Source organism: Leuciscus leuciscus (assembly GCF_965113295.1).
Source record: "Leuciscus leuciscus genome assembly, chromosome: 2".
Lineage (NCBI taxonomy): Eukaryota > Metazoa > Chordata > Actinopteri > Cypriniformes > Leuciscidae > Leuciscus > Leuciscus leuciscus.
The window spans coordinates 52,913,288-52,933,108 of record NC_138726.1 but is presented as its reverse complement, the minus strand read 5'-3'; the positions used below and the strand labels follow the sequence as shown (position 1 = coordinate 52,933,108).

Below are 19,821 nucleotides of genomic sequence, written 5' to 3'. Positions count from 1 at the left end.
AGGTGATTCATGTTTCTTAAATATATTAAAATATAGAACTTTAATACAGGTGCGTTTGAATTGAGCAGACCGATCATGTAGTCTACAAATTCTATTGGTGGGATTTCAAACTGATTTTTTAAAAAAAAGTGTATGCTATGTTGTTGCAGTAGGTTAAGGCCATCACTTCCATAAATGTTGATGCATTCATTAAATAACTATTAAACTGAATAAAATGTCTAATTGAAAAAAACAAAAACATTAAAACTGTATCAAAGTTTAATTTTAATTTTATTTTTATTTCTCTAAATAATGTGGTTATGAAATTCAATAGCCTATCTTTCAATGAAAGTTTAGCTTTATTTGGTGTTTTTCCTTTTTTTGTGGATTTATATGTAGCATGTTTTAGAGTTTAGCATATAATTAATATTAGTTAGAATAATCCTGTGTGTTCAACTGTAAAAAAGTAACCACTTAGAGACAGCAATGAGATAAAATGAGCTCAAACCTTTCTTGTTAAATTCTTCTTTAAAACCTATTCATCTGAGCTATGCAATCCACATTAATTTTATCACTCAACTGACTGTTCGTCAGCAATTTCCATGTTATAACCAAAGAAAACATTGAGAAATTATAAGTTGAGAAATTCCCTGAGCAAACACTGGGCAATTAAACATTCCTCTGGGTCATTAATAGCATGCAAGTTCATTTTAGAAAAATTATTACACAATAAAAGATGACCGCAGAAGCCTATAAGGACATTTTTAAATGTTTTTCTTTCTCTCCCTTGTGATCCAGAACCTTCCCTTTCGCACCTAAATCATGTTACACCAATGAGAGGATTGGGGCGCGACATAAGCATTCCCAGGCCAATAATACGGTCCTCGCCTCAGCATCACCTGTAACTGCACGCCAACCTCGCGGGGACAATCACTACCAGATTTCGTGAGTTTTCATAAATATGAAATTGTTGCCAGAAGGCAGTGGTTGCTTTGGCAACTGAATGGTTTTTCGGAAAGCGTACAGAAGGATCTAAAGGATAGCAATAAAAGAGAAAGACAGATACAGTCTTAAATAAATAATATGAGAAAATATATTTCTGTGTGCTTAAAGAACACTTTCATTGCTCTACTGGCAACGGATGGCGACTGTAAAAGCCAGTGTTTTACTTTGTAGAAGATGAAATACCAGGACTGATGGTAGTGTGGAAAGAAAAATGAAGGGCTTTAAAGGGACAGTTCACCCAAAAATGACAATTCTGTCATTAATTACTCATCCTCATATAGTTCCAAACCCATAAGACTTTCGTTCATCTTCGAAACACAAATGACGATTTTTTTTATGAAATCTGAGAGGTTTTCTGTTCCTCCATTGACAGCTACACAACTGACACTTTGATGCTTCAAAAAGTTCATAAAGATACTTGTATTCACATCTAAACATTGATCAGCGAACATAAACAGAAGTTCAACCGAACCTGCTTGACGTGTGAAAACAAACCTCATTGGTTCTTGCTGAAACTCAAACGTGATGCGTAACACGAGAATGAACCTCATTGGTTTTCACACGTCAAGTGAACATGCTTGAGCTTCTGTTTGCCACAACTGATGTGTGAGTTGATGAATGTTTATATGTGACTAAAAGCCTAAATTCAATCTGTTCATCATATAAAGCGATCTAGTGTCTTCAGAAAAATGGACTAAACCGCTCAATTCATATGGATTAGTTTTATTAACTTTTTGAAGCGTCAAAGTGTCAGTTGTGTAGCTGTCAATGGAGGGACAGAAAGCTCTCAGATATCATCAAAAAGATCTTCATTTGTGTTTCGAAGATGAACGAAAGTCTTAATTTTCATTTTTGGGTAAACTATCCTTTAAATTGTTATCATGTTCAGTGCAAGTCCACAAAACTCAATGCATACAAACACGAGCACAGTAAAGAAAATCCAAGAATGCGTTGTAAAGGTTTTTTTTTTGTGTGTGTTTTTTAATCAACATTTCTTCAAAGGAATGTATTAGTTGTTTAACCCTTTTAAAGGCATGTATGCAGGAGGGAAAACAAGAGAGGGGTCGTGAGAGGGGGGGGGGGAGATGGAGGGATGGACACAGAAAAGAAAACATCACACACAAACATGGTGTTTTACAAACGTCTGAACACATCACTGGAGAGGAATGGAGGTCTTTAAAGTGGCCGCCACCCGCTGGCTATTGGCACAGAGAAACACGTACACACAACTGAAGCGTTCTCTAAAAAAATACACACTTTGTGGTTCCGTCCCCCGCTTGTGTCTGCGTACAGAATACTGGTCCCAGCGTTCGTGGCGAAAGCAAGTGCACAAAGAACCGCTCGATGTGAAAGACAGAAGATGGACCTTTCTGGGGCCAGATGTTCGATAAACGAGACCTAAAAAAGGGAGGATGGTGAGCAGAGAGAGTTCGTGTCTCCTCATGTGTCCTCGAACGTTCCCCTTCCACGTCGGTCCGTCTTCGAACGATGTCCACGTGTGTTTCGGACATATACGCACACCTGCACGCACACACACGTATCCAAGTCCATGTGCACAGGGGCAGAGACATGGCTTACGCTGATTGTTTTAGTAAATGCAACAGAATTCGAACAGAAACCGAACGCTTAAATATGTATGAAACAGCTCACGAATACAACAGCGCCGAACAAATGAAACACCTCCACATTTTAGGCAACTTGATATTGAAGTAACAAAATCCAAATTTGCGTGTAAGAAGAAAACATCAATGTGACAGGAAAACAATGTCGTCTTTTTTTTTTTTCTCACAGTCTTGATGCACCAGAGTGATACAAAACTAAATGCTTTTTGAGAGACAAATATTGAAGCTTTCTAGGCAGATTGAAAACAGTAACAGATTGTTCAAGTCCCAACGTCACAAATCACATCTGCAAAATAAGACCCCTAACATATTTGGGTATGAATGGCTTGTTATTATGTGCGTGTGTGCGGTGTATTTCTTAGCGATAACATTCTTTTACACGCATACAAAACACACTGTGACAATGGCAGTGAAAAAGAACACAATTTGTACTCCTGAGGCCAGAAACATATTCTACGCAAGTATGTAAACGCGGATGCTAATGCCTGGTCAACACTTTGAACAAACGTGAACGAAGTTTAGCTGTTTTCAGACTAGCATACTAGCTTACTACTCTTACTATGGAGCCCTGCTCATTACATGCAAAACAAGTGGCAGTGAATTTAGAATTTCTTCCCATGACTTATTCATTTTGAGACCATGTTTTATTAATTTGCATAATTTTTAATTAAATTGTGGTCACAATATTAATAAGATATTTTGTTTTTCCCCCTGCATGTCATTCCATAAAGCAAATTTTTCTCTGCTAATTAGCTAAAGCTAGAAAAAGTCTGCACTCATAATAGTAGCTTATTAGTATGCCATTTTGAATTTCAGAAGAAATAGTACATACTATATGATATAACTAGCCTAGTGAGATTGGCTGCGTCCGAAAACGCATACTCTCTTGAAAAGTATGTTGTAGTATGAATGTAATCCGGATGTACTACATTCACTATGTTGTCATTATCATGTGACCTACAGCGTCAGTTACGTTTCATAAACATATTCACTCGCTTCACTGCCATTCATAAATCCTCTCCTGTGGCCTCATGGGATAGTAAAGTGAAGTAGGTCATTGGTGAACTTTTTGTCTACTCTTTTACGAGTGAATTCTGACATACTTCTTTGGTCACATACTGTTTTTCATCTACTATATAGAAGGGAAGTATGCAATTTCGGATGCAGCCATTGTTTCCCAAACTATTGATCTGCCGTGACAGAGAAAACTGACCGTAGAAGAAGACAGTTTATGCTATTACTTGCTATAGCGCCCACATTGGCCACATTGAGAATGCAATTGAATTCTGGCACATTTAAAATCACTTAATAATTGAGTTCTGACACATTTCGGGATGCAACGACGTGCTAGGAGCGTTTGCATTCACATACTTGCATAGAGTATGTTGCAGGCCTAAAAGAGAGATTTTCATTGGCACTAACTGAGATAAACACACAGCTAGTTACAAAGCTGCAATGATTGTGTGTGTGTGTGTGTGTGAGAGAGAGAAAGGCAAAGAGAGGAGAGAAAGAGAATGCGAACGAACAATGCTAATCACGGCGTTTGTTGAGGTAACCAGCATATACGCCCAATCAGAATGGCTTTTGATTGAGATTTGGAGGTGTGTGTGTGTGTGTGTGTGTGTGTGTGTGTGTGTGTGATGAAAATCTCTTTACAAGAGCTTTTCTGTGTGCCATGGCCATTGAGTCGATCTCCGAGTGTGTGTGTGTGTGTGTGTGTGTGTCCGAACACGTCTACATTAAATTGAGACGAGCCCGCAGATACTCAAGAATTTGAAACGAGTCTAGAAATATTTCCACTTCACTTCATGTGAACAAAAAAGAGCACTGTGTGTCTGTAAAAGAGTAATTCTGTGTGTCCATCTATCCTGTTGTCCATCTGAGAGAATGAGTTCCTTTCTTCCCCTCATCTGTCTCTTTGTACCTCAGAAGACCACTGCGCCCAGATCTGCCTCTTCCACAGTTTCAGACGAGTTTAATAAAAACCTCCCTCTCTCTCTTTCCTCCTTTAAGCATCTTTCAACTTTTCTTCTCTTCCTCCACCTCCACCTCCCCTATTTTTTTCTTTTAATGTGATTCTTCCATAGTTTCACAGTCGTTCTAGAAGTTTCCTCGCTCGTGCGTTTGCTTTCCCAACAGGCGGTGTTCGCATTCTTTTCTTTTTATTTCACCCCCCTTCCAATTCTTGCCTCCTCTCTGGGTTTTTTCCCTTATTTCCAAGCGTCTTTAAAAATAATAATAAAAAAAGCGTTCTCGGATTGTTCTACCTCAACACATTCACAAACGAGGTCTAGCTTCAAAACTACATCAGAGTACAAGGAGCTATAAAAATATATGTGTAGAACGGAGGAGACTCCTGGGAAAGAGGAAAACGAGGGGGAACCAAACAAACTTGGTGTCTGCAACACAATGAAAAGCATTAAATTAATGTACAACTCAAAAAGGGAAAGAAACAAGGTCAGCATGTCATAAAAAAAAAATAGGAAAACAAAAATTAGGCCTAGCAAACTGTAACTTTACATGGGAAAAAAATATCTAAAAATGATTTTACGGAGTATTCATATATAATTATAATCTATGTGTTGAAAGCGATAAAAAAACTTTTTTGATGTTCGCTCATATTTTTGTGTTTTGGTTTTGAAACAGTCTAACAAACACACGCGCCCTTGCTCACGCTAACACTGTACTCAATCACACACTCATCCACACACAAAAACACTTGCGAGTTGTATTGAAGCCCGCCGGTCGCAGCGTGTGCGACTGCAGTGTTGGAATATTTATCCTACACACTCACAAAATACACACGTTATTAAAATATACAAGATTCTCCACGCCACTACAACTCCACCAATCAAACACATGGGTCCTAGATCACGTGACTGCAGCCCTGTGTGACGATTGGCTGAATTAATGGCCCCTCCCCCATCATGAAGGAGTTTAATACAAACTAGATTGCTATTTGTGAGTAGATGTAGCATTCGAAGTCAGAGTTCACGTGTTGTCTTTGTAGGTTTGGACAAGTTTTCCTTTTCTTTTTTTCTTTTTTGTGTTTTTATAGTCTGTTTTTTGCAAGTACATCAGAAAAAGTTTTGATGCTTGTGCTCCAGAACGCCTCCCATAAAAGGAGTCTATGTTTTTTCAGTTGGGCTGAATCACTCCAGGAGGTTTTCTCTAGCTTTAAGAACTTTTCCCCATGTGGGACGTTAGAGAGAGGGAGGCCCTCACAACAGGACATCCTCTCTCTCTCAACAAAAGGCCGAAGTTGGGGGGAGTGACGAGGAATGATAACACACACGCAGACACACTCCACCAGGAATGGTTAGTGTGTCGGAGAGATGCGTGTGAAGGTAAAAGGATCTACGGGGATGCAGACTCTGGGGGGCGGGGCTTGTGGGGCGTGGTTTAGGTAGTCGTTTAAGGTGGGTGTGGTCTTGGCGGATGTTGTCGGTAAGGTCGTCTCCGGTTCTCATACTTTATAGTAGATGTTGGCAGGACTCTGAGGAGGCATCTCCTGTACGATGTAGACCGGATGGCCGTAGTCCCCGCTCACTTTCTCGTAGTGCGGGCAGTAGGCGGAGTCAGAAGTCCGCAGCGGGATGATGATGTCGCTAGGCTCGGAGCCGTTGTTGTTGCCGCCTCCTACGCCCCCACCGCAGCCCCGCTTGGGCGAGGTCAGGGAGGACAGGGAGAGGGGAGGGTGGTGCGATTCTGAATGCTTGGCATGTCGGCGCCGGTAGCACACCACGCAGATCACGGCGGTCACAAGCAGGAGGAAAGCCGAACCGCCGGCCGCACCTGCGATAACAGCGATGTTGGAGGGAGGGAGGGGGCCGTTTTCTCCACCGGGACTTCTGGGAGGAATTCTGGGATGTGTGTTGTTTCCAGCACCTGCAAAACAAAGTGAAGAATTTGATCAATTCCAGATATAGGGCCCTATTTTAAAGATTTAAGCGCATGGTCTAAGTGCACTTAGTGCGTGTCCGAATCCACTTTTGCTACTTTAACGACGGGAAAAATGGTCGGCGCGCCCAGCACATTGTCTAAAAGCGTTGTCCCTATTCTCTTAATGAGTAATTGGTGTGTTTTGGGCTTTACGTGCAATAAACCAATCAGAGTCTCATCTCCTATTCCCTTTAAAAGCCAGTTGCGCTCGTGCTATGGCAGATTCGCTATTTACATGGTGGAATTTGCAAGCAGAAAGACTAAACGCTTCTCTAGCGAAGAAATGTATCTGCTTGTGCTCGAGGTGAAAGCGTGTGAGCAGACCATCTACGGGACAAAGTGTACGCGCGTTGTGGTCAATGGCGCAGTCTATTTCAGTTGCCTCAAAATATCAACATGCCAACAATGCGCCTGAACACACCTTGTTTTCAGACCAGCAGCCCATGGGCGGACAAATGCATTTGCTATTCAAACACGCATGACATGAAAATGATAACTGCGTCAGGCTGAAACTAGCAAAAAACACTTACGCCGTTTTTTGCGCTGGGTGTATTATAGGGCCCATAGAGACACTCCATATATATGCAACCTGCTACATCATTTTGAATCATTATGACTCTGTAATAAATTATTTAAAGATATAATAATTTAAATGGTGGCTGTCATAAATATTTTTTTAAAGCATTTTTGAATAGAGGTTAGAGATTTATTCTAACAGACTACCATCCAGATGAATATTTTCATTCAACAAGGACGCATTAAATTGATCAAAAGTGACAGTAAAGACTTTTATGCTGTTGCAAAAGATGTCCATTTCAACTAAATGCTGTTCTTTTGAACTTTTCTGAACTTTTTATTAATCAAAGAAAAAATTGAAAAAGAAACTAGCATGGTTTCTATTCAACAGTAGAGTACATTGCAAACAGGTAAAAATAAGTTAAAATAAAATGCATGTATTTAATATTTATGATTTTATTGATGAGCATTTTTTTGCTAATTAACAATCTACGGACGCTGAATTAGTTTCAGCAATGCAGCAATCTGTCACACCAACATTTAGGTGACAAAACAACATTTATGCTCTGAATATCATGATAAAAAGGGCAGTTTGAAAAGAACAGATCAGAAATTACCTATTTTCATGCGACTTCCAGCAAAATGATGGAAGTCACATGTTGCTTCCTTGAACAAACTTCACACAAGTCCCGTAAATTGACGGCCCTTGGCTAAGCATAGTTTTCTGAAGTTCAGTGCTTTTTGTCAGGGAAACTTTCTGGATCGCATTTGGTGATGACACCCATTAGTGAGATGACCACCTTTAACTTGTTCCCGTATTGGAGTGTGGACTCAGAGAAGTGCCCTCTGACACTTACATGAGTATTAGTCTGATGTAGCGGGTTCATTAGCGCAGCCACATCCTGCCCTCTGGCATCGCCTATCTCCCTCTTCCTCGCCATCTGATGGGCTAGTTAATGACTTTAACCAATCAAATGGAACAAATTAAACAGGACCAGTCATCTAACCCCTTGATTGGCTTGTTCATGTCCTTAACAGATCAGACTGAACCAATTAGAGCCCTCCGTGTTCACTCAAACTGTCAGAAATCTGAATAAAGTTGTTGTAATAAAGGATGTTGTAAAGTACTGGACTTTTCTCTGAACTCGCTGACCAGTGACTCAGATCACAGTGAGTCAAGGTGGATTGGGTTTCCGCAAACATGCGCGTTTTGGCACGTGTTAACCGGTGGTCAGCCGCTGTGGTCTGGCAATGGAGACGTGAACCACAATCATCAGACCGTTGAGTTGAAAAAAATGTGTATTTGGATACAGCATTAAGTCCTGTTCACATCAAGTACGAAATGCAGAAGTGACACAAATGGCAGACAAAAGGTCTATTCACATGGAGAGTAAACTGGAAAAACCTCCCATAATCAGGCAAAGTTTTGTCTCCAGTATGAATAGTTTCATAGAAGTGCTCCGTTTTTTAATTCAAAGCTGTTGTTTTTTTTAGTGAATATCCATGCTGAATATTTCCTCTGTGTGAATGGGCCTTTACAGTACTTGCAGACGAGGCTTCACCATGAATTATTCTTAATACAGCAACGTTTTTTTGCTGCTGAAAGTTGTTTATCGTTACAAATTTTTTGCCCTAAAAGCTGTTAAACACTCAGAGGACACACCAGGGAGCAGCAGCTCTAAATGTTCTCTTAAAAAACATAATAAATAACCTTTTTTTTCCTACACATGGAAACATGAGCTGTGGTTTATGTGCTGCAGCTTTACACATTGAGTATTTAGCCTCTTCTATGAACAACAGCTGAGAGAGCATTTTAATAGATGTGGGATCTATGAGGCTATATTAGTCATTTATCTTTACATAACGGGATTATGGCGTGTGGGAGGCATTTCGCAGGGGAAATGAAAGCCAATCTAAACGCTGTGGCTTGATTGGGCTCTTTAAGATGAAGAACCTGAGCGAGTACAAAACCTCACAATAGAGATGTGCTAGATAACCACCACATGGTCATTCTCAAAGGTCAACTGGCTTACTATATAAAGACTTTATTGCTTGGTTTCACAGACAAGGCGAAAGCCTAGTCCCAGACTAAAATGCATGTTTGAGCTGTTTTAACTGAAAGCAACTTGCACTGTTAAAATATGTCAGAGCCTTTGTTTTGTCTCAAGGTGCACATCAGGAATGTTTTTTTAAGGAACATTTATAAAAACTACTTAAATGGCCTAGTCCTGGCTTAGTCTAAGCCCTGTCTGTGAAACCAGGCCTATAGGATATTAAAGAGACAGTTCTTTAAAAAAAAAAACCTGTAGGAGTTTCATTCTTCCAAGTCCAAGCTGCTGTTTTGACATGCAGGCTGTCAAGCTTCAACATGGGAAAAAAAGCTAAATGAATGTAAACATATGACTTGGGAGGTATATTCAAAGTCTTCTGAAGACATATAATAGCTTTGAGCTTTAATTTAAGGGATTTTTGGAATGAAAATCTTGCCCTCCATCGCCACATCATGTTTGGTTGCAATTTGGTGACATCAAATTAGCTTGAAATACATTTTCTTAGAATAAATACTTCTGGCTTCTTGATTGCAACATTTGAAACATGCATTTGCCGGAAAGCTGCTTTGAAACAATATCTACTGTATTGTGAAAAGTTTTTAAATGAATTTGAAATTGTGGAGTTCACACAAATCATTTGTATGGCTTCAAAAGACAAGAAATGTAGGAGTTGTATGGATTATTTTTGACAACCCGTAGTCATTGTATACTTTTAGTGTATGTATGTTTAGTAATTTGAAGATTCATGAAAAAAAAAAATTCACATTTTGTGTTTCACAGAATAAAGAATTGTTATTTTGGGGGTGAACCGTTCCTTTACGAAGGCTCACTATAGCTCACGGGCAATGGGAAACACAGATTGGAAAGGTGCAACCGGTTTGATTACACACACACTTTAAATACAAGACATGGAACAAATGTCCATTGTGCTAAGTTAGCTGGACATGGCTGATGTTTCAGTGCGTGTATATGTGTGTGTGCGGTTGTGATCTCTACGGGAGACAATGAGAGCCCCTGCCGAGCGAGGGAATGGTCGGAAATACAGGGATCTGTCTGCAGGCGCTCTCAATTGGCCCATCATTATTCTTGACACAATTCTCTAGTTTTCTCTCTCCATCCCTCACTCCTTTCCTCCACCTCCACCTTCGCTCCATGTCTTTATGACTGTCCGTGTTATTTGTGCTCGTAATGACCTGCAGCCCCCAAACCCACCTATACACTCCACCACTCCAACTGATGACAGACAGATAGATAGATAGAATGACAACAACAGATAGATAGATAGAATGACATAGAGAGAGAGAGAGAGAGAGAGAGAGAGATAAATAGATAGACAGAAAGATAGAATGACAACGATAGATAGACAGAGAGATAGATAGATAGATAGACGGATAGATAGAATGACAGAATGATAGATAGATAGACAGAGAGATAGATAGATAGATAGATAGATAGATAGATAGATAGATAGAGACACAATCTCTCCCTCTAATTTTGTGTCTGTATATCGAAACGAAAAAACAGAATAAGACACGAGTCACCATTCTTGTGCTCCCAAATGTCATACGAGTGCAAACAAAGAGCGTGAGTAATTTTCTCATTCTATCATCATACACTAATCATCCTCCTCTCCCTCCCATTTTCTGTGTCTTTCTTCCTCTCAGGACCGACTAAACCCGGGCCGCTAAACTAATGGCATTAATACGTCTCCGAAACGATCGCTCTCTCTCCTCCTCTCATCCTTTATCCTTCCCTGAGCGGCCATTACCTCCACCGCATTCTGCCTCCGGTTTACAGCTCAGGCCTCCGTGGAAGAGCAGAACAGTGGAAAACAGGGGGAAAATGAGGGAATGTGAGGAGGAGAGAACAAACAGAAGGGTGGAATATATCAAAAAGAACCCGAGCGCCAAGACGCCTGTTTCTCTCTATCCATCTGTCGCTTCCTTCCCTTGTTCCTTTGGTTAGTTCTGTTCTTTTATTAATGTTGTGTCTGTTTGGGATGAGCCGTATCCTCATGATACCGAAGGCAGCTGTGTTTACCTGGATTTGGGTTGTTGATTCGGCCCGCGGGGTCAGGTTTGGGAGATTTGGCCGGCAGACCATATTGACCTATGGACAAACCATTGAGAAAGAGTTTAGTAATAATAATGAATTGTAGTAACTTGTAGTAACATTTCACAGTATTACTGTTTTTACTGTATTTTTTGATCAAATAAATGCAGCCTTGATTTCTTTCAAAAACATTTAATTTCTAAAGGTCAGAGAGAGGGTCCGGAAGGTCCTGTAAATCTAAATTACAAACTTTAGGGAAGATAATAAATAATAAAAGTGCAGAGTCTGGTCGCTTTAAGATGTTTCACACCATAATGTTGCTGTTGAGGGGCTACCACTGAGGTTACAAACACTTTAGACAGCAGACAGACATTTCACACACACACACACACACACACACACACACACACACACACACACACACACAGAGAGAGAGAGAGAGAGAGTCATCTCTGAGCTTATGGCGAGCTGTCACACTTGTCAAAATGCCATGACAGTCTGTGTGTGTGCAGGCACATCTCATCAGATATCTCCAACCGAAACGGCTTTTATTTAGATGACAAACAAAACAGACGTGACCTTTCAGCCACGAAGCAGATAACAACTACAGAGAGAGCAAGAGTGAAAAAGAGAAACAGAACGGGATATTTAAGGAAAGTCAAAAATGTTTCTGGGGGGGAAAAAATAGGATTTATAGCCAAAGATGGAGACAGGAAAAAATAAATAATAATAATAATAAAAAAGAAAGCTATGTTGAATCCTCTTTAATTCAACAGTGTAGTGTGATAGGCATGACTGATAAATAACAATAAACACACTCTAAACTAAACAGACACGAGTGTGTGTGTGCGTGTGGTGTACAGTTACGGCTCATGGAGTTGTGTCCACAGTCTGTTGGGATTCACTTACCGCTGTTGTCCTGAGTTTAATAATAAAAACTAACAAGGGTACGACAGAGTTTGTGTTTGTGTGTAAACAACAGCTATTGGTCACGAGCGTGGTCATCTGTGCCACTGAGAGAAACGCAAATCCAGCATCCGTAACTGTTTCAGGCGAACAACCCCCTGGCTTTGTCTGCCGATACGCTCCCAAGAGTGTGTGTGTGTGTGTGTGTGTGTGTGTGTTACTCACTCTGTCCCACTTTCAGCACCACCTTCATGCCCCGTGTAGCACAAACTCCTCCTCTCATGCTCTCCAGCCCCGTACGCGTCCCGTCTGATGTAGCTGTGAAAGAAAAGAAGAGATTTTATTATTTTTTATATCAAACACACAGCAATAAATCAACCATTCAAAAAAATACTTCTTAATGTTTTTATTTAGTCTTTTATGACATTTTCTCAAGTAAAAAAAATAAATATATATATACACAGAAATATATATTTTTAAAAAGAGATAAATATTTGAAATGCAACACTGCATTAAATATTTAGCATTGTTTTCATAGATTGTTTCTTGAATATACGTCTGTTTTTGTCTTCTTTTTTTTTTTACCAGTGTATTTGTGTCTCTCTGCAATAGCAGATTTTTTCACTTGTTTTAAACCTGTTTTTTACTTGAAACTAGTAACAAAATCTGTCAGTGCAGACAAAATACACTTGTATTAAAAATACGTACATTCTCTGAACACAAGTCTTAATATCTTATGCAGTGTTGCTTCTCAAGTGCGTTTCTCTCATTTTAAGGGGAAACTAAACTATTTAAGATTGTTTTGCAGTCTGAACTGATACTTCCACAAATATATCCAGAGATATTGTGCATATAATGTATAAAATAGTTAGCATCAGAACCTAGTAGTTATTTTGAATTTAAAATGATATTCTCAATCCAAGTTTGAGTAAAAATGTGGCAGTCTTACAAGACAGATGTTAACAATAGCAGGGTTTTTTCCCGTAAAATGAATTTTTGTCCCGCCAAAGCTTCATTTGGTAATCTAATGTGATATCTGAGATAACTGCTGTGCTTGTGATGTCGGCATGGCAAGCTTTATTTAGAAGCTTAAAGGTGCAGTATGTAAGAATGACAACTAGTGGTCGAAATAGGTACTGCAGTCGATTTCAAAATATCTGAGATCGTTTCTCCCGCCACCTGCTCCTCAGACTGGACGGCGCTCACACGGGTTGCCAGTTTGAGCACACGCAACAAGAACAAGCGCAATGGACAATGAAAATTGGCAACGTGCAGTATCACAGACCAAAGCAAACATTCCAGCCTGGAAACGCACATTTCAAAGTAAAATAACTGGCTGTAGAAGAGTTTTTCAACAAGTATGTGGACTTAGCATGTTTCCTCAATATATGCAAACAGATTATGGTATTTTTATGCTTTAGTAGAGTGAAAAAGTTACATACAGCACCTTTAAGGCGTTGTGCTCTGGTTGTATAAAGCACATTTTGGCAAATTGTCATCTGAGTATTGTATGCATGCAGAAAATGTACCCAGTGTTCACTGCGCATACAACCTGTATGATAACAAAAAACAGTATGTGTTGTATAGTATGCTGTCGTGAACAGACTCTCAGACACAGATCTGATACTGTAGTAATAGTTCCCACTGACACACATATATTTGATCTAATGTGGATTAACACGTAGAAATGTCACTCTGCATCATGGTGCTGCTCTAATGAGGCCTAATTTCCGGTCCCAGAGGAGGTCATTTAACTTCCTAAAACGCCTTTAACTGCATCCATCACTCACACACACAAACTCGCTCAATCCAGGACTCATTTCACTTCCTCCAGAACGCTGACAGGATTTTGAGGAATGATATTGTGGACCTGCAGTAAGTGGGCCAGCGATGGCCAGTGCTGATTTGGAGTGGGCTAACAGGTGAGGCTGTGTGAGATGCATGTGGGCTGAAGTGAGCTAAGAGAGGACGGTGGCTGGTTACATGTGGGCCAAAGACAGGACAGGACAGCTTGTCCTTGGTAATAAGGTCTGGCCATCTTAAATGAGAGAGAGAGAAATAATGACCTGATGTAAGTGAGAGTGCCAGATCTTATTTACTGAAGGATGGAGTGAGAGAGAGAGAGAGAGAGAGAGAAAATGAAATGGAGGTCAGACACACCTCTGTCCTTCATGTGAATAATATTTTAGTGTCTTCTGATTCATTCATTTATTTGACTTTTTGAAATTTTTTGTCTGTTTCTGAAATAAATAACCCTGGGCAGTAAAATAACATTCCTACCAATGACTGATGGAGGGTGTGAAAAAAAAAGAGACCTTCACACTTTCATCTCGTGCTCTCAGCCTCATCGAAAGATGGTCAAGGTTAACTGTAACCCTAAAACATCTAGATATTCTGAGACATTCTGTAAGATGGAGAGAGAGAGAGGGAGAGAGAGACACTGATGCTCTGTGACAAGCTGTTGCTGATGTGATTGAGAATAGAGATGATGGGAGGTGATGGAAAGACCAAATGTGTGAGCGGACAACAGAAAAGAAAGTGTAGGAAAGAGTGTAAAGAGAGAGAGAGAGAGAGAGGGAATGTGGCGTTTCCATGTAAGGTGAGGTACTGAAAGGTCTTGGAGCAGAGAAAAAGAAAAGAGGAGAAACAAAAGACAAACAAGAACAATACTTGTAAGTAGCAAAGCTGAACCTTTGGCAATCCTTTAAAGATAAATGGAGCAGAGAGAGAGATAAAGAGGTAAACATGGGATGAGAGAGGCTGATGGAAACACGAGGACTAGAGAGGGAGAAAGAAAGAATAGAGACAGGATGAGTAATTGAGACTATGATCGGCAGTGATGGCGGGATGAGGAGAAATGGAGGATGGAGAGGCGGAGGAACACCATTCTCCAAGTCTCATAAAACAGGAACAGAAAGAAACGAAGGGCAGAAGTCATGGAGAAACATCGCAGTCTTTTGTTCTTAATGACTGTGTGTGTTTTATTCACATCAGTGTGTGTATTTCTCCACGATAGGAGTGAAACATTTGACAGTAGCAGCTGCGTGTCACTAAGATTCAAGAGAGAAGAACTGATAAAAAGGATGACGTGTAAAGGCCAGAAGAGCGATTTATTGAACAAAACAAGGAACAAATGCAGACGAGGAGGCTCTGAGTGTGTGTGTGTGTGTGTGCATCTCCCACGCATGTGTTTATGTAAAGGGGTTCTGGGATGCCTCTTGTCGCACTAATGATGGTGATAAAGCGCAAGTCAGTCAGACGTGTGTGTTATGTGTGGGCGTTATCCCACGGCTATTATTGTGGAAGCACATTTGTGTGTGTGTGTGCGTGTGTTTGTGTGTGTGTGTGTGTGTGTGTATGTATTTGTGTTGCATGCATGTTAGATATATTTTTCACGGCAGAGTCTAAATCATCATAAATATTCAAATCTGTGAGTTAAAGGAATATTTTGGAATATTTCTAACCTGTTGATTACCATAGACAAGCATTTTAAACCTCATAAATGAACATGCGTTTAAAAATTAAGTTTTCATTTTCTCACCCTCATTTCATTACATATATGCATCTTCTTTCAACATAAAAGAAGAGTGTTCGCAGAGTGTTCACGCTGCTCTTGCTCATACAGTGAAAGTAACGGGTGAAAAATGACCATATCAGCATCGTAAAAGTACTTCATATGACTATATTTAAGTCTTCTGAATCCATAGATTTCGTGTTAAATACATAACATTTTAATATTAATTTAAATATTTGCAGGAAATCCAGTGATGTTATCGTTAACAAACTAAAACTATTAAAAATTATTTTTGTTAATTGAAATAAAGCTAAAAGAAAAGAAAATTAAAACATTAGATGAAAAACTAAAGAGGAAGTGCTAAATTAATAAAACTAAAACTGAAATAAATATGCATTAAAGCTAAATATAAATATAAAAAATAATAATGACAAAAGCACAGAGTAAATTTTTTTTATGAAAACTGAAAATATTAAATTAAAGCAAATAATTCTAAAAAGACAGACTTGCAATCTCATGAATATTCATGTGTATTGAAATATGGCACATCGAGACGCATCACAACAGCTTTGACATCAGGGATTGATTATAATGTGTCTTGAAACAGTTTTGAATATGCAAATATTTAAATCACACTGATGGGATTTAAGAGCTATGGCAGAAGGTAAGATTTTCAATCAATACTTAAATTAGGATGTTTTCCTCACACAAAGCTATTGAATGTTTCTGTTTCCTCTCGCCCACTTCCATTTAAAACTATATATAGAGAAAGAGAGAATCACGTTTTTTCGTTGTTGTTTTAAATAGTGATCACGATTCTCCCATGATTCTGAACAGACTAAAGAAACTAAACAAAATAAGGAGTAATTTAATTTAATTAATTCAATAATTCACCTGAGGTTCTGACAAAATGTTAATTACTGCAGTCCATTTAAAAATGTTTAATTAATCTGAATGAATTACTTTTTTAAAAATCGGTTTGAATGAATGATTCAATGACTTCACATCTTCCATTACTGGATGAATCAGCGTTTTGGACTTGTTTGAGTGTTCGCTGTGATCGTACTTGTCAAAGGTTAATTAGACATAGCCGAATCATTGCCGTTCAGGAATGAGATCACGTATGTGAACCGAGACAGTGATCTTTTAACGATTAATCGTGCAGCTCTAATATAGGCTATATATATATATATATATATATAAACACACGTAAAGCATATTTCCTCCTTGTTACAAACCGAGGAACGGGTCAAAATGAATGATCTAGGCAATCAGCAACATTTCACAGATGCTGTCCATAGACAATGAGCAGTAAATAACCCCTAATTTTCCATTAAAAGCACCCAAATCTCAAAACATCCATTATTGAGCAGTTAGAACTCAGTGTGTGAGTGTGAAATACAATGTGTTTTTTCTTTTCTTCTCAGTACAGTACTGAACCAAGAGAGATTTGCACTGCTGTCCTCGGCCAACTATTTCCACCTTTGGCTCACACTTCATATTTCCTGAAACTAAATAAGACTCAATAAATCACCAGCAACACATTGGTATGGTTGATTTAAGCCATTAATGAAGCCCTCATAAGCAATTAAGAGAGTGCCGACAGCTAAAGGAGAGAGGGACGGCAGAATTAACCAAAAAAAAAAAGAAAAGAAAAGGTGCTACATTAGACTCAGCGCCGTCACGAAATCATAATGTTTTCCATTTACTTTAAAAGCAGGAGAAACGCCGCAATATTCTTGCGAGGCACAATTTATGCCGTTATCCACCAAAACAACATCAATTTAAGAGGGAAAATCACTGCTGATGTCGTAATGATGGCACTTCTCTTAATGTTTCTGAGCGTTCTGATTGGTCAGTTTATGACGAGGCACAAGAGACAACGTTTCGCTGTAGACGACTTTCACCCTGACGTGTCTGACAAGACTGCGATGTCATTATAAATAGCTCTGTGTGAGTGTATGATAAAGAGCCGCGTTTGAAAGCCTACAGGCTAACATGAGATTGTGTGTGTGTGTGTGTGCGCAGGACAGATTAAGGAGCCTCTTGAGGTATGTATACGAGTATATCACACTGACAGTCTTGGCAATGGTGCATAATTGCAGCTCATAATGTCCCAGTTGATCACACACACACACACACACACACACACACACACACACACACACACACACACACACACACAGTAACACTAGAATACAGTCGTCAAATGCAAACATGTTTAAAACATAAATGACATAAGAGAGTGTATATATAATCTACTCCCAAAACACACACACACACACACACTCAGGCAGGGCCGTAGCAAGGAATTCTGGGCCCCTTGACTGTATATTGAGCTGGGCCTTAAAATGTAAGGACAATACATGTGCTCTAATGTAATTTTCTGATCCCATCAATAATAAAGTATTACAAAACTGAATATTTCTCTTGGGAGACAACGGATTGAAATATTAAAAAAAAGCTCAGTTTGTGAATGAAATATTTAAGGAATGTTGCTGGTTCAATACAAGTTCAGCTCGAGTGACAGCATTTGTGGTATAAACAAAAATAAATAAATAACTGACTTCGCACTTTGCATTTTACACTACTGTTCAAAAGTTTGGCGTCAGTAAGAGGTTTTTTTTTCTGTAAGAAAGAAAAACATTACTTTTTAATCATTTTATTCAAGATGGACACGTCAAAAGTAACAGTAAATACTTTTACATTGTTACAAAAATATATTTCAAATAAATGCACTTTATTCATCAATAAATCCTTAAAACAATGAATCAGCAAAATATTTTAAAAAAGGGACCGTTTTTATTTTAGTTTTAGTAATATTTTGAATTGGCTTTTATTTTTATACTTTTATTTTTTTTTTGTTAATTTCTAGTAATTCCATTATGTGCTTTTATCATTTTTTAAATTTTTTTTTTAATTGTGCTATTTAGGTTTAATTTATTTTTATTTCAGTTTTAGTTTTTATTTATTTCCAGATAATAATTTGAGTGCTTCAACTTAAACTTGTTTGAGTTTATTGCCACGGCAACATTTCTCATTTTCGTTTAGTTTCAGTTTTTCAAACTAATATTTATATTTTTATATCAGCATCATTTTAAATAACAGAAATGTTTTTAATAGGTTTAGTTTGAGTTAATAATAATAATAAACCTTGTTGGGACTAGTAGAAATAATGTTTTGTGGTCATCAACATTATGGCCGTGTTTACTCCTGGTACTTAAGATGCTTTTGGTCGATCGGATCACAAGTGGACGACGTTAAATACAGGTGTACACAGCTAAAACTTTTTGAGCTTGTCCACTTTCGACCACTTCCAGAGGTAGTGGAAAATGCATTCGACCGGATTGCTTTTGTAATGTGGTCGAATGTGTTCAAACAGCCACAAAAGACCGTCTACTCTCCGTCTATTGACCTCATGCGTAACATTATTGGAAGCGGCTAGCCAGACGGGATTTAAACTTTGGCTGAAGACAAACCCAAGTTTGGTTTGAAGTTTGGTTTGGTTTGGTTCTCATCATTCCTGGTTTCTAACACACACTCACAGCGTTCGGCTGGTCTTGCAGCTCAGAGCAGAAACTAAAGCTGATGCTCTCAGTGTGTTTTTCCATCGTCTCCGGTCGCGTTCATGTGTAAATTGCGTGAGCTTATTTTATCCATTAGATTGAAAGATCTGAAAAAGCCCATTCATTTCCCCGCCTTTAGACCCTCCCCTCGAAGAAATCAGGACAGACGTGGTTGAAAGTGGACAAAAGAGTCGGATTAAAACACCAGGTTTCGGTTTCTGAGGTAGCACCCCCCCACCTCCGCAATGGCTGCATAGGTGCACTGGAACAATCCTTCCTAAAACGCATTAAACTTTCGTTTACAAAGACGTGAAACTCACTGAGTGGTCTAGCCTGACTACGTCAGACTTCGTACTTCCGCTCAATTTCAGTTCGCTTCAGTACTCAGTCTGAGATAGCGACCTGTCTATCAGTTTTCCTCCGGCCTGAAAACAGCCGGCCAATCGACGAACAGAGGGCGGGCTGAGAGCCGTGACGTAGACGCTGATTGTACCGTGGATGCGTAGATTTACTTCACATAATCTGCAAAAACCGTTCACAGCCATGTTCACTCCGGTATTTCGCTCGATGGTTTTGTTTTCGCATCATACATGTGTTTACAGTGGAAGTTAGATGCGGCTGAGCCAGCGAATAACACACGTCATAACCAAACGTTATGTGATTGGCTT

General features: G+C 39.1%; 1 protein-coding gene across 1 annotated transcript in view; it reads right to left on the bottom strand.

Moving 5' to 3' along the window:
- Nucleotides 1-19,821, bottom strand: part of efnb3b (ephrin-B3b) — a 183,761-nt gene that overhangs the window by 95,331 nt on the left and 68,609 nt on the right. Inside the window, exons 3-5 of the mRNA XM_082147937.1 lie at nt 12,299-12,391; nt 11,156-11,224; nt 1,480-6,494 (exon numbers count right to left, since the gene is read on the bottom strand). Coding sequence (XP_082004063.1) covers nt 6,073-6,494; nt 11,156-11,224; nt 12,299-12,391 — 584 coding nt within the window. The 3' untranslated portion in view covers nt 1,480-6,072. The remainder of the gene's footprint in view (nt 1-1,479; nt 6,495-11,155; nt 11,225-12,298; nt 12,392-19,821) is intronic.